Below are 23825 nucleotides of genomic sequence, written 5' to 3' on the forward strand. Positions count from 1 at the left end.
CACCAGTTCTCTTAAACAATGAGGTGGGATTTTCTAATGGAGCCCTGGTTAAATTGGGAGTACTCTCACTGGAGTCAACAGGTCCAAAGTACCTCTGACTTAGCTCTATAAAAATAATTATTTGGTACTTCAGAGTTAAGGAGGCTGATTCCTCTGCATCTCTTGAGCTGGAACCAGAAAGGAAAACTCCGCTGGAGTCAATGGAGTTACATGGGGTTCAAACCAGTGCAAGTAGCAGCAGAACAAGGTTGGAGAGAAGTGTGTTGTTGCTAAGGGTTCACAGACCTGATGAGTTCAGCTCATAAACCTGTGAACCAAATACTGCTTCTTCTATAGCCTTTGAAACTGTTTTGACAAGTTACCCGCATCTCAGCACCCGGGGCCAGCATCCAGAACAACTTCCTATTTTAATCTTGACTATTTGTTCCTGAGTTTTGCCAGTTAAAGCAGAACCCAAGAGACACTGAGGGAAATGAATAGCTTGTAGAGCAGTGACATTTAGAGTCGAACATGATATCAAGATGAAGCTATTTCAGTAAATATTTGCAAAGCTACCTATTTCAATTCTTTTGAAGGTACACAGTATTTGAAAAGAACAGGTCAGGCTAAGAAGGATCCTCTTTTGCAGAGGATGCAGCTCCGCTGAGTGGTAGCTAGTCATTCTGGAAATGTACCCTATCAAGATGATAACTCACTACATTTTAAATATTTTGGCAATTTGGATAATTTTTAGAAAATTTGATTTCTAGAAGAGATCATAAGGTTACCTTATTTGGTGAACTCTGCTGCTAAGTGTTTTACTCTGGGTCTTGCTGGTTTTGGCAGCTGCTTGACTAAGACATTCAAAAGCAACAGACAAAAGAAATCTTTCACATCTTTCTGAACGTAAAGAGCTCAGTAAACTAAGTTGCTTGAAAGAAAATAACCTAGATTTCCTGTTTTTGGGAAAATACCTTTTTTTAAAACTCAACAACAGTTTCCAATTTTGTGCTCTCCTCCTTTCTCAAATTCTGTCAACCCTTCCTGCAGGGGCAAAATGTTACAGGGGGAAAGAAAACCCTGAAAATGTAGATGAAAAATGGGTGCCAAAATGTTGAATCAAATATTGCTCTTTTGACGTTTGCTAAATGAAAATATAAATGTTTTTGTTTTTCCATTAATTAATTTATTTCTTTAGGCAGCTGTTATAGGAACACAGCAATTACCAGTACTCAATGTAGGGAGGAAGAGAGAGAGAGAGTCTTATTTTGTTTCTTAACAGAGTTTTAGAAGACCTCCTTTCTCTTAATTAAATATATCCAGGAAAATAGCAGTGGAAATAGACAAGGGAAAAAAAAAAGAGAAAGATCCTGCCTTGACACAGGGATCTACAAGAAAACAATATCCTGGCGTGTGTTTATGTAGACCTCCTACACCAAGAAAATTAGCTGGAATGGAAATGTAGGTTTTACCTTGAGCTTCACTGTGTCATTCCCTGGAAACTGATTGTCCATCTGCTCTCAGGCTTCCCGTGAACAAGGTACCGGAGGCTGGGTTTGCAGGGTGTCCAACAGCCTTTGCTTTGCTTCTGCTGGTCTTTAAATGAAAGACCAAGGGAACTGTGTAATGTTTGCCATGCAAACGTTGGAAACACTGTGCTTAATTGGAATTAAGTTCTACTCTCTAGGGAAATCCCTCTTTTCACATGAGATTTGGGCTGCAGGCACTGAAAAGTTTCAGGGTATCAGTTCAACTCTACAGTTGATCATCCAATGCTCCAAATGAATGGGTAGTAAAAGAAAAGAGTGGCTGCAGGGCTGGAAGGGACCCCATCGACCATTGACACTAGGCTCCTAATTCTGCAGGGAGGTGCCTCATATAAACTTGTTTACAGCTGGGGGAGTTTGTATTGGTGGCCCATTTCTTCATAGATAAATGTGGTTTCAGTTGTCATGAAAGTTTTCACAGGCTTTGGTCAAGTTACCTGATTATTGGAGCCTGAGGGAAGGTAATAAATCCAGGGCTAGATCAATGATGCTGAAGCCAGGGGTGGGATCACCCTTTGATCCAAGAAGCCAGAGACTAGAGCAGTCACCCAGGAAGGAGGTGGGAAATCACTGAATTATAGAAAATGAGGGTTGGAAGGCACCTGAGGAGGTCATCTACTCCAGTCTCCTGCTCAAAGCAGGACCAGCCCCAACTAGATCATCCCAGCCAAAGCTCTGTCTAGCCTGATCTTAAATACCTCCAAGGATGGCGACTCCACCACCTCTCTGGGTAACCTGTTCCAGTGCTTTACTACCCTCTGAGTGAGAAAATTCTTCCTTATATTTACCCTAAACTTCCCTTTGCTGCAACTTGAAACTGTTGCACCTGGCTTGGGCAACAGCACAGGAGCAAGAGGCTGAGAGTGAGGTCCAGGTATGTCGACAGATGCCTGATGCCTGAGTGGACCGTAGGCCAAATGAGGAGTCTAGGCACGTCGACAGACACCTGAGGCCCATGGGCACAAGGCCCAGAAGCCCCAGTAAGGGGGTAGAGGGTGAGGGGCTAGAAGCCTAATGAGAGGCAAGGAGCAGAGAGTGTGGGAGGGTAGAGGTGCCAGTGAGGGGGCATGTGGCGAAGGCATGTCTATGGACGCCTTAGGCCAAGTTTGGGCCAGAGGCCAAATGCGGCCCAGTTATGGGGCCAGGGGTATGATTTTTTGGATGTCATCTATGAGGCATGAGACACGGTAAAGGGAAGGTCAGAGCCTTGTATTACAACCTTAGCAGCAGAGCAATAAATGGGCAGCCTCCTGTAATTTTCTATTTATGGTTTGGATGCACCAAGGCATGGTGGGCGAGTCAGGGTGGACTGTCCTGAAGAGGTGGGCAGGCCGATATTGTGACTGGCCCTGAGATGGGCCCCTGTCACACTTATGATAAGCTAGTTTTATTTTCTCCCTAACTATGCCCTTTTCAAAGCCCTGCCTGATGAGCACAGGTGAGAACATCAGGATTTGGTTTAGGAGAGGGGGCTGCTAGTGGAAGCTAAGATGGGGCTAGATCGCCCTGGTCACTGCCAGGAGCCCTGAACCCCAGAAACTGAGCTTTTATTTTAGCTTGTACATATGAAGCTGCATTTTTCCCATGGAAGGAAGGCATCAGGGTGAGCTGAGGTCTGAAGTCACAGGATGACTTGGGGGCCCTGGCACCAAATGGCATGTGCAGGAAGGAGTTAGGCACCCTGACATGTTATACTGTGTGATGGGAGAGCTGGTTAGCTACAGCGACAGTGAGCCAGTTAGTCCAAAAGAGGACTGAGGCACTAGCTGTGGGAAACAAGGATCACTAAGGTGTCTCTGTCCAAAGCCATCATCCTGGAAATGACTACTCAGATGCCCTCTAATCCCAAAATTGCTCAAACCCCATCAGTGCCTCAGGTTTGACCTTAAAGTTCCTTAAGTGCCTAAAAGCCTGTTTTGGGGCATGTGCTGAAGGCCCTCAGTTTTCACAGCATGCAGCATCTCTGCACCTATCTCATATCTAAGCTGCTCTGAGATCCTTACTTCACTGATGTCCCAGGTGGGTAGAGAGAGGATGGATATTTTTAGCAGAGGTGTGTCCTAGATCCTGCTCTTCTGGGGGAAGCTCTGCCTGCAGCCCTCCCCCAAAAAGGCTTGTCTGGTTTCCTTCATCCAGGACCCCCATCACCCAGCCCTGGCTTGGCTTATGGAGGAAAAACCTCTGGCTTCAAGATCCTGGCTCATCTTCAAAGGAGGGATGGTTGGGGGAAGGAGGGGATCAGAGTACCAGTGGCTGAAGCAGCACAGCAGACAGTTCTGCTTCAGTCTTCAGCAGCAGTGGTGGGTGTGGGAAAGGGATGGAGGGAGGTGGGGGAGGGGTGGAAGGGATGTGCCCCATACTCCCTAGGGACCTGTCCCTGACAGCTGTCCCTGAGCTCTTCTGGCCTTCATTTCTCCTCAGATTTGCCTCCCAAGGGATCGTGCCCAACAGTTTTCTGACTGTAACAGCCTGAGCTTTTTAGTGTTCAGGACTGCCACTCAGATAAACATCACTGGGTGTTTGGGATCCCATTCTAGGGTGCTGAAGAGCTTGTCTGTACCTCAGTGTTGGTATCTCCTGGCATATCTGGCAGGGGGACAGCTAAGCTGTGCCCATTGCTAACCACCCTGATTCTGAGGTTTCCTGCACTTCAGAAGACAATCACTATTGCTTATCCATGTGAGCACCAACTATCCTGCCAGGACTGGCACTGAGCAGATCAGGACACAAGGCTCTTGCAGGCAGATTAAGGAGCTTTGAGCACAAGTGGTGTTGTCATCAATACTTCTTGTGGAAGGCAGGGGTGCAGGCAGGGGCCATACTCTCCTGGAAGTAAATGCATGTTGAAGATGGTGGTGCTGACGTGAAGGCTCTGGATTCTTGGACAATGGACAGATGGACTGCACATGCATGTAACTCCCCAAAGAGAATGAAGGACATACCCACTTCCATGCCCAGTGATTCTCAAATAGGGTCCTGCAGCATGTTGGGTGTCATAAGGGTGTCATTTAAGGATGATGCTCAATATTAGCACTGTGAGGTATGCAAACACGTAAACATGTTCTACAAGAAAAAACAGAGATTTCAGATAGGAATCCATAGTTCCGGATACTTGCTGACCTAGTGTGGTCTTTCTGAGCTTTGCAAGTGAAACATTTCTCTATTATCTTTCCAGAGTGAAGAAACAAGTAAAATTATTTTTTAAAATGGGGTACCACTAAATTCAGAAAAGTTACGGAGGGTGCCTTGTGTTTAAAATGGTTAAAAACCCTGCTCAACAGTCTAATGATTGGGGCACTTCCCAGGGAATGGGAGCGTTCTTGGCATCTCTCATCCCACAGGGGGGTGAACCTGTATCTCCTACTCCTCAGTCCAGTTTCTTACCATATTTGTGGGCTAAGAAAGTACAAGACCAGGGGCACATGTGTCATAAGTGTCATTGGGAGTAAATTATAAAGAAATAAATTGGCAAGCATCTGGAGGAGAAGAACCTGATTTCATTCAGCCAGTATGACTTGCCAAACCAGGCTGATCTCTTTCTTAGACAAAGTATCAAGCAGGGTAGATGAATGGTATGCAGTGCACATGGTATACCTGGCTTTAGTAAGGCTTTTGATAAAGTCCCACGTGACCTTCTCTGAAGCATATTGGAGAAACATGGTTTCCATAAACTTACAATAAGGTGACTAGATAACTGCATAATAGGCACAAGACAACATTAGTTTATAATGGGATAGTGCTGGGATGGCAGGAGTTTCACCACCACCAAGTAGGTGTTCCAATGCTAGGTTTGTGAATAGTCAAAACTGTGGGATAAAGCACATGCAGTTCCTGGCCAGTCCTAGGAGTGTCTTCACATAACACTTCATTCTGGTCACTGCAGATTTAACCAGTGCCCTTACTTTGTTGACGAGGGGTTTAATCCTCCCATTCCCCAGGCCTTATCTCACATATTTAGACTCAATGCACCCAAGCTAGCAATAAGATGGAACAGGGGTGGGCAAAATAAAGCCCGTTGGCCAGATCCAGCCTACCAGGCCATTCTATCTGGTCTGCGGGGCCCCTAAAACTTTTAGAAAATTAATACTTATCTGTCCCTGGCTGCCTGTCAAAGATGACAAGAGTAGGGGTAGTAGGACCCAGGGGGAGCCGACAGCACGACCAAACAGCCCTGGCAGCAAGTCCAGCCCTGCCCCTGCCCCAACCCCAACCCCAACTCCAACCCCAACCCCAACTGGAAACCTTTGCCTAGCAGGGGCTTCTGGAGGCTTCTGGCCTGGGGCTGTTCCTGCCTCCCTGCGCTGAGGGAAATACAGATAAGGAGGGGGGAGGGAGACAGGGGAAGGCCATGGGTTATTGCCCCAGTCCTCAGGGCCAACCAGGCTGTCTCCTGCAGTTCTGGTGCTGCAGCTGGGAACCACGTGGTGCTGGTGGGCAGGCAGGGGGATCGGGGAAATGGCTGCAGTAGGCAGGACAAAGGGGCAGTAAGCAGGCACGTGGGCCCTGCACTGCTGGGGACCAGAGTGGGGCAGCAGGAGCACAGAGCTGGGCTGTCAGGGGTTCTATGGAGCCAGGCCAGCTCCCTCCTCTCCTTGCTTGAGCAGCACAGCCTGGCTCCACAGAGCCCCTGGCAGCCTGGCCCCACACATCTGCCGCCCTACTCTGGGCCCCACCAGCACTGGTCCCACTGCACCAGTGTGTGCCCCACACTCCTGCCTGGCTGTTACTGTGCTCCACGTGCCTGTTCAATGCCCCTTCCCCCAGCTGCCACAGCCATTTCCCCACTGCCCCCTGCCTGCCCACCATGCTCTGACATCACATGGTTCCCAGCTGCAGCTCTGGGACTGCAGGAGCAGTTGGGACATGGTGCCAGAGTGGCAGTGGTGGGGGGAACAGGAAAGCAGCAGGAGGAGGGCAGAGATGGCAGATGGGGGCAAGTGGCAGCGAGCAAGAGCAGAGGGCCCATGCCAGTGCCCCGGGCCAGGAGTGGTAGGAGTGCAGAGCCCAGGTGTGCAGGAGTGCTGGCAGGGACTCTGCCTGCTGTGCAGGGGGTCAGGGAGCAGACTGTGGCCAAACCCTCCCCCACCACGCAAGCCGCAACCCTCCCCAGTCACCCCCTCATACACTTACAGCCCTCCACAAAACCCATACCCACTGGCACCCACACCCACACCCAGCCACACCCCTCACACCTATCCATTCCTGCACAAATCCCACACACACACCCTCCCCCACACCTCACATACCCACAAACCTATACCCACCCTCCCACAATATACAAGAGCAAGACTTAATTTTAAGCTATTAACTATCACCTCTATGTGCACTATACAAACACATGTAAATCAGGGCAAAAATATTTTTGAAATTAAATGAATTAATGTTGTAGTACATGTTTGATTTTTAGAATATGATTTGGTATGCTTCTGGTTCAGAGATGGGTGGCAAAACCACTTGCTGAAAGGAGTCTTTCTGTGGGGCGAGGAGAGGGACTTCTAGTGGCAAAGGTCAGGGATTAGGGGGTGGGACTTTCCCCCCCAGGATGGTGAGCAGGGGGCAGGGCACCTGTAAAGGGGTAGGGCTACCTATGCAGCCCTGAACAGCTTGCCAAAACTCGGTAAGCGGCCCTCTGCCCAAAATAGTTGCCTGCCCTTGAGATGGACTATAGGAAGGAATGCACAGGGCAGCTGGGTGTGGTAGGGCAGCAGAGTGTGAAGCAGGGTGGGACTCCAACCTGAGGGCTAGATGGGCCTGGGGAGCGGCCAGAAAATAGGCAAGGACCCCTTCTGCACTGTGTGGTGTTGGGCACCTGGCAACTCTCCATTGTTCAGGCAGATTCTAGGCCAAGCCAGGCCCCGACAGCAGTCCCTAGCCCATGTGTACCTGGGCTTGAATGACCAGGTCTTCATACAGCAGTACCAGCTCCCAGTAGACACCTGTCAGCACCTCTGTGACCTTCTGTGAGGCAGCCTGGTTGCATCTTACCCCAATTTTTCCTTGTCAGTATCCCCGAGACCAGCACTGCCCTTGCCTTTCTGACCTTGGGCTCCATACAGAGGGTCAACTATTCCTTGGCCTCTATGGTCCTGGATCAATTCCTGGACAACCTTATCCCACACACCCCAGATTGTGTTGTCCTCCCTGTGGAACCCCAGTACTTTGTGACAAAATGTGGGAGTTTCTTGAGTGGCATGCATATGTACACATGAACATCAAAAAGCCAGCATTGGACTCCCATGTGTTCACAAGCAGACATCGCAGCTGGGTGGCCAGCAGCACCCACTTCTTGTTCACTGAAGTTTTGGGCAAGTTTTCTACTCCCAGCTCTGATGAATCTATCATACAGCTACTCCCATCTTTAATTCCCTCCTACTCATCCCCTTTCACAATCGTTCCCTCATTTACCTTCTCTAATTCCCTCTCCCTATTATCCCTACCTTTTCCCACTCACATATTGCTTGCATCTGGATAGATCTCTGCCCACCTCAGATGAACATCTCTGAGGAAAATACACACAAATATGTATGTGTGTGTGTATCCTCACATTAGACGTGCAGCAGTTTGTCATTGCAGTTAAGGAATGGGATTTTCAGGAGGGACCTGCAGGAGCTATAGGATAGAATGAAGATGCACTTTGGCATCGCAGTGTTGAGGACTGCAAAGTCTAGTGTGTAGGTGTCTGGCACTCAAGGTAGAAGCCAGAACCCTGAGAGGTGGCAAAGCTACCTGCGCAAATCATGGAGAATCAGGCACCTCAACATGAATCCCAAACAGCTGGCACACAGAGTGTACAGAGGCCTACAGACAGCCACTAGGAAAAACTGAGAAAGGGGGATTTGTCTAAAATGTTCCCTCTGGATCTTACATGCCTGACTTAGGGCTACCAGGAAGGAGCACTCTCTACCTGGGATCAAGTCACAGGCCTGAAGGGGGACAGCTAAGGCACACTGCAAGCAGGGATTGCTCTTTTCATATAAATCACGGCTAGAAATAGAACAGACTCCTCTAAGAGGTGGCACAAACACCTACTTTGAACTCATTCAAAGGGCAATTGGATGTCCTGCTTGTGATAGGGGGCTGGACTCGATGATCTCCAGAGGTCCCTTTCAGCCCCTAATGTCTATGGCATCTATGAACTCAGCAGAGAGATTATTTCTTTTAAAACACATCAGAAGTTGGGGTGGAGAAGGGAGTGCTGCTTCCCTTTATATAACAGTATATTCATTAGAGCACTCACTCAGTGTGTGAGAGATGTGGGTGTGAATCCCTTCAAACAGACGAGGGGATTTAGCACCCAGACATCATTGAGCACACTTGCCCCCACATCCTGAGATACAGGAGCCGGGCGCTGCACTGTTCCATACTGGCATGGATCTTGGGCTGCCAGCCACTGTAAGAGGCCAGGCAGCCTGTGGAGATGGTGGCAATTGTTGGCTGGAGCTAAATGGGGAGTCAGCTGACCTTGGGAGCCAGCAGGTGAGGCTATGCCAGGTAGAAGGACTCACCTGACTTGGGAGGGAGTCATCTGCCCCAGAAGGAGGGCTGGGCTTTGAGCAGGTGTAAGTCCAGGCCCAGAGAGAAGCCCAGCAGTAAGATCTGGAGTCTGTTGAGAGGGCGCTGCCTCAGCAGCATGGCTGCAGCTCCCAAATATAGCACTTAAAGATGCCTGGAGGTTTGCTAGAAACTAAGGGGGCTGCAGGAGGTCCATAGGAACCCAGGCTGGGGGTCTGGGTGAGCCCAGAGCAAGGGGCTCAGCACTGAAGACTTACTGTGAGGCTTGGGGGAGCCCAGAGCAAGGGGATTGACAGAGAAGAACAACTGTGGGGTGCAAGTGAAGCCCAGGGACAGGGACTACAGAGGAAGGTGCAGCATACTTGTTATTCTGGGTGCTACTTTCAAGCAGCAAACACTCCCCATATACTGCTTAGGGGAACCAAGTTCTGTATGCAGGCCTATGCATTCCCTGAGGCAGAGGGCAATGTCAAGGACAGACCCTGTGGTACCTCCCATGCAAGAAAATGTTCAATGGAGAAGATTTGGGGCAATTATTTTCTAGGATATTGTTTTCTCCAAGTAATGGCATGTTTCAGCACAAAATAGCGTTTGGAGAGACGAGCTTTCTTTTTTGACACCTTCCATATTTCTTAGAAAAACATCTGCAAGAACATCACAAAGTTGACCCTTCCCACTTGAATTCTTTAATCTGCCTTTTGAAAGAAAGGCATCCCGTGAGAGAATGGTCAGTCAGCTTCAGTTGTGAGAAGTGAATAATACAAAGGGGGGAGGGAAATTCAACTGATTGGCACTGTTTACCTGGGTTCTGGTTCCTCTGATGATAAACCCCTGATTGTCTTGTCCTTGGTCATGCCAAGATCTCTGAGAAGAGGGTGACCATTTCTCACTGGATGTGCTTGCTGCTTAGTGTAAAAGAGCCCCCATCCCAGTTGGAACTCATGGGCACTGCTATAACATCAGTATTATTAATTACACAGACCAGGTGGCACTGCAGTAAGTTTTACCCTGGCCTTTTTGTACCTTTTAATTAATAGAAAGGAAAGTGAGGAATTGTAATAAATGACAAAAGAAATGACCTTTTTATTATCTTCATCAGTGAGTCCTAAAGTGATCATTATTTCTCAGCATGAAAGTCTCTGAAATGCATCGGCAGCATCCCAAATTCTGAAAATTCTTCACTGACTAAGAGCCCTGCCCAGTGCCTTCATTACCTCCCTGTTTCTCAGGCTGTAGATGAGGGGGTTGATCATTGGGGTGAGGACAGTGTAGAAGACAGACAGCACTTTGTTCAGGTCTCTCCAAGTATCCACTGTTGGGGTGAGATACACAGCAATTAGGGTCCCAAAAAAGACTGTTACCACAATGAGGTGGGAGGAGCAGGTGGAAAAGGTCTTTTGCCTCCCTGTGGTAGATGGGATTCTCAGGATGGTGGTAATGATACAACCATATGATACAACAGTCAGTAGAAAGGGGGGAAATGTCGCTAAGGAACTAAAGGCAGAAATTGCCAGGTGGACCAGGTGGGTGTCTGTACAGGAGAGTTGTAGCAGGGGTGCCAAATCACAGAAGAAATGGTCAACTTCATTGGGGCCACAGAAAGTCAATGTTGACATTAGACTTACTGATATGGTGAGAACCAGGGGGCCAGTTATCCAAGAACTTGAAGCTAATTTAGCACAGATCCGGGGGTTCATTGCATTTGCATAATGCAGTGGGTCACATATTGCTAAGTACCGGTCATAGGACATGACTGACAAGAGGATGCACTCAGTACAGAGTAGGCTCCCAAAGATGTAAAACTGAAGGAAGCAGCCAAGGAAAGAAATGGTTTTGTTATTGGTAAGAAGACCTGAAAACATCTTGGGCAGGATGGTGGAGCTGTAGCAGGTCTCTAGACAGGACAAGTTCCCCAGGAAGAAGTACATGGGGGTGTGCAGGTGGTGATCAGCCACAACCAGCACGATGATGAGGAGGTTCCCAGCTATGGTCACAATGTAGATCAGGAGAAACAGCAGGAAGAGCAGCACATGCAGTTCTGGTAGATTCCCAAATCCAAGGAGGATGAACTCTGTGACGACGGTTTGATTTCTCCATTCTGTGTTTGCCATGTGGTGGGCCTAAAATAAGTGATCATAGCACAAATATTGAGAAGCGGGGTAGTATTCATGCCTGTGCACTATTTCAGGAGTCAGCTGCAGTATCACTGAATCTCTACAGCACGTGAGCACTCTAAACTTCCTATATTTTCAGGTTTTTCTCCCTTCATTAGAATGGAAAGTCAATATTTCAAAATTTCATGTGAAATGAAAAGTCTCTTGAAATGTGTTTCTGTGCTGTCCTAAAGAGTTGGCTTTGTGAAGCTATTTAAATTGTGAGCTTTTTTATTCCTATGTCAGAAATAGTAAATATAATGCATTGTCAAAACAATATATGTATAGAATCCCATTAATATACTGCTAGTGAACAATACCCATGTTTGAGTTGTGTTTTGTCCTCCCTCCTCCTTCCTCAGGTTCTGTCAACCCTTTCTGCAGTGGCCAAATGTGAAAGGGGAGAAAGAAAACCCTCAAAAAGTAGATAAAATTGGCTGCCAAAATGTTGAATAAAAAATTGCTCTTTTAGATACTTGGTAAGTGAAAATAGAAATGTTTTTGTTTTTCCATTAATTATTATTTTAGGCAGGTGTTACAGGAACATAGCAATTACTAGACTCATTTAAACAAGCATGAGAGACAGAGAAAGAGAAGAGAGAGAGGCCTCTTTTTTTCCCCTGATCAGAATTTTAGAAGACCTCCTTTTCCCTAATTCACTGTATCCAGGGAAATAGCAGAGCACATAGCCGTTAAAAACCCCCCATGCATTGACACAGGAAGAGTACAATATACAGGACTTTGTTAACATAGATTTCCTACACCAAGAAATATTACCTGAAATGGAAATGTCAGTTTTATCTTGAACTTCACTGTGTCATTCCCTGGAAACTGATTGTGTATCTGCTCTCTGGCTTCCCGTGAACAAGGGATCAGGGGCTCGGTTTGCAGGGCGTCCAACAGCCTTTGCTTTGCTGCTGCTGCTCTTTAAATGAAAAACCAGGGGAATTGTGTAATGGTTGTAGTGCAAAATTTGTAAACACTGTGCTTAATTGGAATCCAAGCTGTCGTCTCAAGGGAAATCCCTCATTTCACATGAGATGTGTACTGAAAAAATTCAGGTCTACAGTTCAACTCTGCAGTTGATGGCCTAATGCCCCAAATGAATGGGTAGAACACAGAAAAGCGAGGGCGCAGGGCTGGATGGGACCACTTTGGCCACTTACTCCAGGTTCAGATGCAGCAGGCAGATGCCTCATAGAAATTTGGTTGGAGGTGGGGGAGTTTAAATTGGTAGCCCATTTCTTCACAGATAAATGTGGTTCCAGGTGTCATGAAGGTTTTCCCAGGCTTTGGTCAAGTTACCTGAACATTTGAGGCTGAGGGGGAGTAGTGAATACAGGGCTAAATTAAGGATGCCGAGGGCAGAGGTGGGGTTGCCCTTTGATCCAGGATCCAAAGAACTAGCATGTCTCCAGGCAGGGCAGGTTCCCCAGGAAGAAGTACATAGGGGTGTGCAGGTGGTGATCAGCCACAACCAGCACGATGAGGGGGAGGTTCCCAGCCATGGTCACAATGTAGATCAGGAGAAACAGCAGGAAAAGCGGCACATGCAGTTCTGGTAGATTCCCAAATCCAAGGAGGATGTATTCTCTGATGATGGTTTGATTTCCCAGATCTCTGGTGGCTCTAGGAAAGCCCAGCAGGAGAGGACTGCTGTATGGTGAGGCCCAGGGTTGGACCCCTGCTGCAGGAGAAGGTCAGCTGCTTACAAACTAGTCCCTTGAATCTTGACTGGTTAATGCAAGTGGTTTAGGGCTGACAGGCCGAAGGGCAAGTAAGCCTATTGGAGAGGGCAGGCCAGGGATGTGGAGAGGTACTGGCACCCTGACTGGCCCAGAGGCGGGGATAGGGCCCTAAAAATTCACCTTGATATGGGGGATCCAGTGCCAAGAGAGGAGAGGAGGCCAGCCAGCAAGCAGGCTGGTATGAAGGAGGCTGAAGCTCAGACTCCTGATGGGAGGTATCCTACACGGGGCATGAGAGAAATGGGGCCAGTGACTGAGAGCAGGCTATGAGATGGAGGCTGCAGCAGAGCACCCAGGAGTGAGTAGCGCAGGGAGAACAACCAGGATCCCAGTGAGGGGAAGAAAGGCCAGGGCAGGTTGGCCTGCGATGGTCCTGGGGAATGACCTAATACTACACCCTGCTCAGGAGGATGGAGCGGTGGGGCTGCTTCTGCAGGGCAGACTGTAGAAAATGCTACACCAGTTGCCTCCCTAGTGAAAGGTGAGTATGGAGCGCCCGAAAGCCTTAGCTCCCATTGCCTTGTGGTGATCCTGTGGAGGAGAAAGGCTATGGGAGCACCAGGCTTTTGGAACAGCACAGGTGCCAGGAGGGCCCGAGGCCCAAAGCCTGAGAGAACAAGACCTAGTGAAGGGGTAAGAGTGAGGTCCAGGTACGTCAACAGATGCCTGAGGCCTGAGTGGGCTGTAGGCCAAGTTAGGGGTCCAGGCACGTCAACTGACACCTGAGGCCCACCGGGTGCAAGGCCCAGCAGCCCCAGTGAGGAGGCAGAGGGTGAGGGGCTAGGGGCCTAATGAGAGGCAAGAAGCTCAGAGAGTGTGGGAGGGTAGAGGCCCCAGCAAGCAGGCATGAATAGAGGTCTCAGTAAGGGGGCATGGCAACAAGGCATGTCTAAAGACACCTGAGGCCAAGTTTGGGCCTGCGCTCCAGTGCGATACAGTTATGGAGCCGTGGGAGTGATTTTTAGATGCCATCTGCGGGGCATGGGACACGGTAAAGGGAAGGTCAGAGCCCTGTATTATGCTCTTGGCATCAGGGCATTAAATGTGTGGCAGCCTCCTGCATTTTTCCATTTTTGGTTCCAACACATTGAGGCATAGCGGGCAAATCAGGATGGACTGCCCTAGAGAGGTGGGCAGGCTGATATTGTGACAGTTACGAAAAGCTAAGCTTATCTCCCAAAGTAGGCCCTTTTCATAGCAATGCCTGATAAATACAGGGTGAGAACATCAGGATTTGGTTTAGGAGAGGGGGCAGCTAGTGGAAGCTAAGATGGAGCTACATGGCCCTAGTCACCGACAGGAGCCCTGCACCCCAGAAATCAATCTTTTATTAAAACTTGTACATACAAAGGCACATTTTTCTAAAGGGCCCATGGAAGGAAGGCAGCAGGGTGAGCTGAGGACTGAAGTCACAGGATGACTTAGGAGCCCCTGGAGGGGGGAGGAAGGAGTTAGGCACCCCAACAAGTTATACAGCATGATGGGAGAGTTGGTCACCTACAGTGAGAGTTAGGCAGTTAGTCTAAAAAGGGACTGAGGCACTTGCTGTGGGAAACAAGGATCACAGAGGTGCATCCTTCCAAAGCTGCCATCCTGGAAATGGCTATTCAGGTGCCCACTGAACCCCATCAGGCCTCAGGTTTGACCTTAAAGCTCCTTGAGTGCCTAAACAGCTGTGGCAGGGTCTGTGCCAAAGGGCTTCGGTCTTCACAGCTTGGAGAATTAGATGCTCCTTAATCCAGAGTTGCTTAAACCCCATCAGTGCCTCAGGTTTGACCTTAAAGCTCCTCAAGTGCCTAAAAGCCTGTGCTGAGGCATGTGATGAAGGACCTTAATGTTCAAAGCATGGAGCATCTCTGCACCTGTCTTCTATCTAAGCTGCTCTGGGATCAATACTCCAGTGAAGTCCCAAATGGGTAGAGAGGATGCTGGGTATTCTTAGCAGGGGTGTTTGGTATTCTGCTCTTTCAGGGGGAGCCCTGCCCACAGTCTTCCCCCAAAAAGTCTTGTCTGGTCTCCATCCTGCAGGACCCCCATCACCCAGTCCTGGCCTGGTGTCTGGAGCACTAACTTGTGGCTTCAACATCCTGGTTCCTCTTCAAATAAGGGTTGCTGTGGAAAGGAGGGGATGAGAGTGCCAGTTTGCCAAGCAGGACAGCTCTGCTTCAGCTTTCGGCAGCAGCGGTGGTTGGGGGAAGAGGGACAGTGGGGATGAAAGGGATGTGCCCCGTTCCCATTCTGGACCTGTCCTTGACACCAGCTCTTCTGCCCTTCATTTCTCTTCAGATTTGCCTCCCAAAGGATCCTACCCAACCGATTCCTGACTCTGTAACAGGCTGAGGTGGTTATTGTTCAGGACTGCCACTCAGATTAACATCACTGAGTGCTTGGGATCCCAATCTGTGGCGCTGAAGAGTATTGGTATCTCCTGGCATATCTGGCAGGGGGACAGCCATGCCACGCCAGTTTCTAACCAACCTGATTCTGAGGTTTCCTGCACTTCAGGGGACTGACTCACTATTGTTTGTCCATGTGAGCACCAGCTATACTTCCAGGGATGACACTGGGCAGATGAGGACACAAGGCTCCTAGCAGGCAGATGAAAGAGCTTGGAGCAGAAGTGGTGTTGTCATCAATCCTTCTTGTGAAAGGCAGGGGCCATAGTCTTATGGAAGTAAATGCATGTTGAAGATGGTGGTGCTGATGTGAAGGCTCTGAATTCTTGGACAATGGACAGATGGACTGCACATACACATAACTCCCCAAAGAGAAATGAAGGATATGCCCACTTTGGTGGTCACTGATTCTCAGCTAGGTGAGCTAGGTGATTCTCACCATGCAGGGTCCTGTAAGATTCATTTAAAGGTGATGCTCAATATTAGCACTGAGGTGTGCAAACACCTAAATAGAATTAACAAGAAAAATCAGAGATTTGAAATAGGAGTCCATAGTGTTGCCAGATTTGCCCATTACTTTGGCGTATGCTCATTTATTAGGGATACGTTTCTAGGGTCTTGGTAATTCTATTAATGTGCTGCTTGTGTTACTTGTGTTTCTATATGGAGCTGTATCTCTCCCTTCTGCAAGCCCTCACCCCCAATGGAGTTATCTTGCAGGACTCAGTTTTAGTGGGGCTGGGTTCCTCCAGTCTCCAAATCAGTCATACATACTGTCCCGGAGACTGGGGTGACGCCGGCAACTCACCTGTGGCAGGGGATGATGCTCCCGGAGAACCTGCGTGGCTCGTGAGCTGGGTTTTCATACAGCTGTGGCCGGCTGGTGACGTCAGCACCAAATGCCGGACGGCGAGAATATAAGCGGCGGCGGCGGCAACGGAAGGGGCGGATGGCCCCGGAGTGGGGAATCCGTTGGCAGCAGAAGAGGCTTGTGGGGTCCAGCAACGTCCAGAGAGGAACAGGGACCAGGAACATGAGAAGCCAGGGAGAAGGAGCCCATGGCAGCCCCAGGGAGCCAGTGACAGACGGGAAGTGCCTGGATAGGACGAAGGTGAAGAGGAGCCATCGCAGATGGAGCATTGGGACCAGGTGAAAGCCCGGCTCGGAAGGGTGGTGAGGATCCCAAGGGAGGATCATGATCGAGGGGGATCGCCACCAGGGACACGGGCATCTGGACTGATTGGAGTTAGGATCCTAGGGATAGGGGTCAGGAGCCAACTCTAAATCCAGAGGGGCTCGGCCCGTTAGGTATAAGGGGTAGGGACCAGGGAAGAAGGTGGACGGCCAAGACGAGCCACGCGACTCCACAGGGCCGGCTCAAGAAGGTGGCGTGAGGCTGGGGTGCAGGGGTGGTGGAGCCCCATGTACATCCTCCGGGTCGGACCTGGGGAGCGACCCCCCGCCCCCATTGACGGTACACCAAGACGTGGCAGGCGAGAGCGGGGGTGGTGACGCAGCGAAAGAACAACCGCATTGCCCTCAAAGGTCTTGGGGCTGGGCGACGGCAGGAAGGCTGTACCCTCGGAAGTGAACGAAGCCCGGTGGGCACACACACAAATACACATGGATTAACATGACACGCCTGACCTGGCTGGGTTGATCACCATGGACAGGCTGACACCCTCATAGGCCAAGAATCAGTTCATCAGAGCAACAATAACTCAGTCAGACACAAGCACACAGTTAAACAGAATACCTCTGAATCCAGCTGGGTGTCCAGATGACACCCTCATGGGCCAGCATTCAGTTCATTAGGGCACATCTGAGCCAAACTGGGTCAATCAGCCTGTACAAGCTGATCCCCTTATGTGTTTCAAACTCAGCATGTCCCAATCTTTTAGCTTCTTGGTGAGCAGACCCCACAGTATTTTTGGGCTTCACAGAGATCTTTAGTTTAGGTAAAAGAAGCGTTGCTGCAGAGTAAGTGGGAAAGGAGAAGTAGCGAAGGAAAAATATACCTAGTTACCACCAGTTTGACTATAAAAGTTATTTATTGTTAAGTACATGAAATATATAATGGCACTAGTAGCAATAGACATGCAAAGGAAAAACAAACACAAACAGTTACAGTATTACCCTGGTTTCACTAAGTATTTGGGGAAACTTAGCTCAAGCTCAACTAATACAGTTCAGGTTCAGAAATGTACACCTAGAGAGAAAAGAGAGAGAGCTGGGATCTCACCAGTCCAAGACACTCAGGTTGCCAAGCTCTCCTGTACCCTTCACCCTCTCAGTGTCAATCCCCTCTCTGGGACCTTTGGTCACACAGGCTCTGGCCCTGCCGTCACAAGCCAGTTGGACTGCATGCCCCTGGATCTGGGTGTCCCTCACGGTGGGCCCCTGGCCCTTTTGATCCCCTGGGTCCTGGCCCCAGCATTGACCAGTTTGAGGGTCCATCTGGTCAGGTTGAACTCAAACTTGCCTTCTCTTCCTCACAGCTCTGCTGCCCCATCGCTGGACTTCTCTATCAGTTGAGCCTCTGCCTTCTCAGTCCCTCCTCAACTCTGAGCTCCCTGCCCGTCCTAACTCATCTCAGGATCCCTGAGCATAGCAACTCTGTTCCGGGATCTCCCTGCCCATATCTACCCAGCTCCAGGGTCTTGAAGACGCCCTTACCCACCTTTCAATGGGAAAGTGACTGGCCTGGCATTTCTTGGGATGACGCTGCCACGGGTAGCTCCTCCACACCACTCTGCTTCAGCAGGGTGCAGTTTCTGGTAATACCCAGAACCAGGGGCCTCCTCCTCCTCCAAAGTCCCAGCCCATATACCTCCAAGCATGCTCCACGGTGTTGTGAGCAGCTGCTTCAGGCAAGTGTTATTCTTTGGGCTGCCAGCAGCAGACTGCCAGGTCAGCCCTGAGGGCCCAGATCTAAAATGAATTCTGCTCAGCCCTGTCCTTCAATCCCAGGGCCCTCTTGTGGTCATATGACTGCCACACACAACTGTGGGCTGTCCTGTTGCCGGCTCCAAACTCTAAAAGTGGCAAGCACACACAGTGCCCTGCCACACCCCACATTAAACATACAGCAATCTGTCACTGCTGTTAAGGAATGGGATTTTCAGGAGGGACCTGTTGAAGGTACAGGATAGACTGAAGATGGACTGCAAAGTCTAGTGTGTAGGGTCTGGCACTCCAGATGGAAGCCAGAACCCTCTTAGGTGGCAAAGCTGCCTGCGGAGATCATGGAGAATCAGGCACCCCAACCTGAATCCCAAACAGCAAGTACACAGAGCGTACAGAGGACTAGGGCTAACTACTAGGAAACCCTGAGAATGGGGGTTGTGTCAAAATGTCCTCCTCTGGACCTTACATACCTGACTTAGGCATACCAGGAAGGAGCACTCCCTACCTGGGATCCACCCACAGCCCTGAAGGTGGACATTAAGGCACAATGCAAGCAGGGATTGCTCTTTTCATATAAATCATAGCTAGAAATGGAAAAGACTCCCCACAGAGGTGGTGCAAGCTCCTACTGTGGACTCATTCAAAAGGCAACTGGGATGTTTAACTTGCTGGGATCATTTTACCCTAGCGGATTTCCTGATTGTGGCAGGGGGGCTGGACGCAATGATTTTGCAAGGTCCCTTTCAGCCCTAATGTCTATGAAGTCTATGAAGTTGTTGGCTGGGGCTAAATGGGGAGTCAGCTGACCTTGGGAGGCAGCAGGTGAGGCTATGCCAGGTAGAAGGACTCACCTGACTTGGGAGGGAGTCATCTGCCCCAGAAGGAGGGCTGGGCTTTGAGCAGGTATAAGTCCAGGCCCAGAGAGAAGCCCAGCAGTAAGATCTGGAGTCTGTTGAGAGGGCGCTGCCTCAGCAGCATGGCTGCAGCTCCCAAATATAGCACTTAAAGATGCCTGGAGGTTTGCTAGAAACTAAGGGGGCTGCAGGAGGTCCATAGGAACCCAGGCTGGGGGTCTGGGTGAGCCCAGAGCAAGGGGCTCAGCACTGAAGACTTACTGTGAGGCTTGGGGGAGCCCAGAGCAAGGGGATTGACAGAGAAGAACAACTGTGGGGTGCAAGTGAAGCCCAGGGACAGGGACTACAGAGGAAGGTGCAGCATACTTGTTATTCTGGGTGCTACTTTCAAGCAGCAAACACTTCCCATATACTGCTTAGGGGAACCAAGTTCTGTATGCAAGCCTATGCATTCCCTGAGGCAGAGGGCAATGTCAAGGACAGACCCTGTGGTACCTCCCATGCAAGAAAATGTTCAATGGAGAAGATTTGGGGCAATTATTTTCTAGGATATTGTTTTCTCCAAGTAATGGCATGTTTCAGCACAAAATAGCATTTGGAGAGACGAGCTCTCTTTTTTGACACCTTCCATATTTCTTAGAAAAACATCTGCAAGAACATCACAAAGTTGACCCTTCCCACTTGAATTCTTTAATCTGCCTTTTGAAAGAAAGGCATCCCGTGAGAGAATGGTCAGTCAGCTTCAGTTGTGAGAAGTGAATAATACAAAGGGGGGAGGGAAATTCAACTGATTGGCACTGCTTACCTGGGTTCTGGTTCCTCTGATGATAAACCCCTGATTGTCTTGTCCTTGGTCATGCCAAGATCTCTGAGAAGAGGGTGACCATTTCTCACTGGATGTGCTCGCTGCTTAGTGTAAAAGAGCCCCCATCCCAGTTGGAACTCATGGGCACTGCTATAACATCAGTATTATTAATTACACAGACCAGGTGGCACTGCAGTAAGTTTTACCCTGGCCTTTTTGTACCTTTTAATTAATAGAAAGGAAAGTGAGGAATTGTAATAAATGACAAAAGAAATGACCTTTTTATTATCTTCATCAGTGAGTCCTAAAGTGATCATTATTTCTCAGCATGAAAGTCTCTGAAACGCATCGGCAACATCCCAAATTCTGAAAATTCTTCACTGACTAAGAGCTCTGCCCAGTGCCTTCATTACCTCCCTGTTTCTCAGGCTGTAGATGAGGGGGTTGATCATTGGGGTGAGGACAGTGTAGAAGACAGACAGCACTTTGTTCAGGTCTCTCCAAGTATCCACTGTTGGGGTGAGATACACAGCAATTAGGGTCCCAAAAAAGACTGTTACCACAATGAGGTGGGAGGAGCAGGTGGAAAAGGTCTTTTGCCTCCCTGTGGTAGATGGGATTCTCAGGATGGTGGTAATGATACAACCATATGATACAACAGTCAGTAGAAATGGGGGAAATGTCGCTAAGGAACTAAAGGCAGAAATTGCCAGGTGGACCAGGTGGGTGTCTGTACAGGAGAGTTGTAGCAGGGGTGCCAAATCACAGAAGAAATGGTCAACTTCATTGGGGCCACAGAAAGTCAATGTTGACATTAGACTTACTGTTATGGTGAGTACCAGGAGGCCGGTTACCCAAGAACTTGAAGCTAATTTAGCACAGATCCGGGGGTTCATTGCATTTGCATAATGCAGTGGGTCACATATTGCTAAGTACCGGTCATAGGACATGACTGACAAGAGGATGCACTCAGTACAGAGTAAACTCCCAAAGGTGTAATACTGAAGAAAGCAGCCAAAGAAAGAAATGGTTTTGTTATTGTTAAGTAAACCTGAAAGCATCTTGGGCAGGATGGTGGAGCTGTAGCAGGTCTCCAGGCAGGACAAGTTCCCCAGGAAGAAGTACATGGGGGTGTGCAGGTGGTGATCAGCCACAACCAGCACGATGATAAGGATGTTCCCGGCCATGGTCACAATGTAGATCAGGAGAAACAGCAGGAAGAGCGGCACGTGCAGTTCTGGTAGATTACCAAATCCAAGGAGGATGAACTCTGTGACGACGGTTTGATTTCTCCATTCTGTGTTTGCCATGTGGTGGGCCTAAAATAAGTCATCATAGCACAAATATTGAGAAGCAGGGTAGTATTCATGTCTGTGCACTATTTCAGGAGTCAGCTGCAGTATCACTGAATCTCTACAGCACGTGAGCACTCTAAACTTCCTATATTTTCAGGTTTTTCTCCCTTCATTAGAATGGAAAGTCAATATTTCAAAATTTCATGTGAAATGAAAAGTCTCTTGAAATGTGTTTCTGTGCTGTCCTAAAGAGCTGGCTCTATGAAGTTATTTATAGTCTTGGCTTTTTTATTCCTATGTCATAGAAATAGTAAGTATAATGGATTGTCAAAACAATATACAGAGAATCCCATGAATATATTGTAGAAGTCCAAATGGGAAGAATCATAATAAGTTATGAAAGCAAAAATTTCCAAGGGACTGAGAGATGGCAACACCCTCAATTCAAGAAATGTTCTAAATTTTCCCCAACAAGAAATGTGATATAGAGACAGCGTTGTGAAATGGTTTGATTTTCATAAAACATCGTAACTGATGGAAAACTACCTTTCTTTGCAGCACAGGGCATGGTCTTTTCCTTAGGATCTGCTGAGCCTACATTAGATACTACTTCTTTGTTGCAGTGTCAGGACATTGGCAGTGCCCCTCATCCTCTGCTTTTGCCTCTGGCATGTTACAGGCTGTAACTGGTGTTTTTCCTGGTAGCTACAGGTGAAAGTCTTGAGGGACTCCTTGCATTTGCAGGATTCTGCCTTGACTGACTGTCCAGGAGTTCCTTCCTGTCCTGTGCTTTACATCCGTACAACTCCTGCATGGCTGTCTTACCAGTTCTCTTAAGCAGTGAGGTTGGGGCTTGGTAATGGAGCCCTTGTTAAATAAATCAGGTGCACTCTAACTGGAGTCAACAGGTCTGAAGCATCTCTCACTTAGCTTTATAAAAAGTCATTATTTGCTACTTTACAGTTAGGGAGGTTGATTCTTCTCTGGATCCCCTGGGTGGGAACCAGGAAACAAGACTCCACTGGAATGAATGGAATTAAATAGAGTTCAAACCAGTGCACGTAGCAGCAGAAGGAGGACTGGAGAGAAGTGCGTTGTTGCTATGGATTTATGGACTTGATGAGTTTAGTTCATAACCTGTGTAAAAATACTGCATCTTCCAAGTATATTCTTTGAAACTCTTTTGACAAGCAGGATATTGATCTATGTCTCAGTGCCCAGATAGTTCCAGAGCTACTTCCTTTTTTATTACTGGCTTTTTTATTTCTGAATTTTGCCAGCTACAGCTGAACCCAACAGAAACTGATAGGTTTCAATAGATTGTAAAGCTGAAACATCTGCAGTTGAGCATTGTAACAAAATGAAGTTACCCGAGGGAGTATTTGCAAAGCTACATATTGCAAGTCTTTGAAGGTAAATACTGTTTGAAAACAACGGGTCAGGCTAAGAAGGATTCTCTTTTGCAGAGGATGCAGCTCCACTGAGTGGTAGCTAGTCATTCTGGAAATTAGTTTATGAAGCTGATAACCCTTTAAATTTGAAACATTTGGAGAATTTGGGTAATTTTTGGATAGTCCGTTTCTAGAAGGAACCATAAGATTACCTTGTCTGACTAACTCTGCTGATAAGTGTTTTACCCTGTTTTTTTCTAGTTTGGGCAGATGCTTGACTAAGATATTAAAAAGCAACAGAGAAAAGAAATGCTTCATATGTCTTAATATTAAAGAGCTTGGTAAACTGAGCTTCAAGAAAAAAATAACCTAGTTTTCATGTTTTTTGGAAAATTTCTGTTTTGACAGCTAATCAGTAATTTCCATGTTTGAGTTGTGCTTTGTCCTTTCTCGTCTCCTTTCTCAGATTCTGTCAACCCTTTCAGCAGTGGTAAAATGTGAAAGGGGAGAAAGAAAACCCTCAAAAAGTAGATAAAATTGGCTGCCAAAATGTTGAATTAAAAATTGCTCTTTTGATATTTGGTAAGTGAAAATAGAAATTTTTGGTTTGTCCATTAATTATTTTATAGGCAGTTATTATAGGAGCATAGCAATTACCAGACTAATTTATACCAGTATGAGACAGAGAGAGAAGGGAGAGAGAGGCCTCTTTTTTTCCCCTGATCAGAATTTTAGAAGACCTCCTTTCCCCTAATTCAGTGTATCCAGGGAAACAGAAACCGCCCCCCCTGCATTGAGACAGGAAGGTATAAGAATATCCAGGACTTTGTTAACATAGATCTCCTACACTATGAAAAATTACCTGAAATGGAAATGTTGGTTTTACCTTGAACTTCACTGTGTCATTCCCTGGAAACTGATTCTGTATCTGCTCTCATGATTCCCATGAACAAGGCACCAGGGGCTCGGTTGGCAGGGCGTCCAACAGGCTTTGCTTTGCTGCTGCTGCTCTTTAAATGAAAAACCAGGGGATTTGTGTAATGGTTGTATTGCAAAATTTGTAAACACTGTGCTTAATTGGAATCCAAGCTGTTGTCTCCAGGGAAATCCCTCATTTCACATGAGATGTGGGCTGCAGGTACTGGAAAGTTTCAGGTCTTCAGTTCAACTCTGCAGTTGATGGCCTAATGCCCCAAATGAATGGGTAGAACACAGAAAAGCGAGGGCGCAGGGCTGGA

At 48.1% G+C, this 23825-nt stretch overlaps 2 protein-coding genes and 1 long non-coding RNA gene across 3 annotated transcripts in view; 1 reads left to right on the top strand and 2 right to left on the bottom strand.

The window, feature by feature from the left end:
• Positions 1 to 23825, top strand: part of LOC149851923 (uncharacterized) — a 58638-nt gene that overhangs the window by 17668 nt on the left and 17145 nt on the right. The window lies entirely within an intron of this gene.
• On the bottom strand, positions 10217 to 11149 carry LOC149851925 (olfactory receptor 5AP2-like). The gene has a single exon (XM_090030212.1). The coding sequence runs from the start codon at positions 11147 to 11149 to the stop codon at positions 10217 to 10219; it is 933 nt and encodes a 310-aa protein (XP_089886338.1).
• On the bottom strand, positions 20279 to 21211 carry LOC149851926 (olfactory receptor 5AP2-like). The gene has a single exon (XM_090030214.1). It carries the CDS (start codon positions 21209 to 21211, stop codon positions 20279 to 20281), a length of 933 nt encoding a protein of 310 aa, XP_089886340.1.

Source organism: Crocodylus siamensis, unplaced genomic scaffold (assembly GCF_052110815.1).
Source record: "Crocodylus siamensis isolate JL-2025a unplaced genomic scaffold, ASM5211081v1 HiC_scaffold_31, whole genome shotgun sequence".
Taxonomy (NCBI): Eukaryota; Metazoa; Chordata; order Crocodylia; family Crocodylidae; genus Crocodylus; species Crocodylus siamensis.

What these genes read in the sequence shown, in the direction of transcription:
- LOC149851925 (XM_090030212.1), bottom strand. Translation starts at nt 11,149, where the DNA reads ATGGCAAACACAGAATGGAGAAATCAAACCGTCGTCACAGAGTTCATC.
- LOC149851926 (XM_090030214.1), bottom strand. Translation starts at nt 21,211, where the DNA reads ATGGCAAACACAGAATGGAGAAATCAAACCGTCGTCACAGAGTTCATC.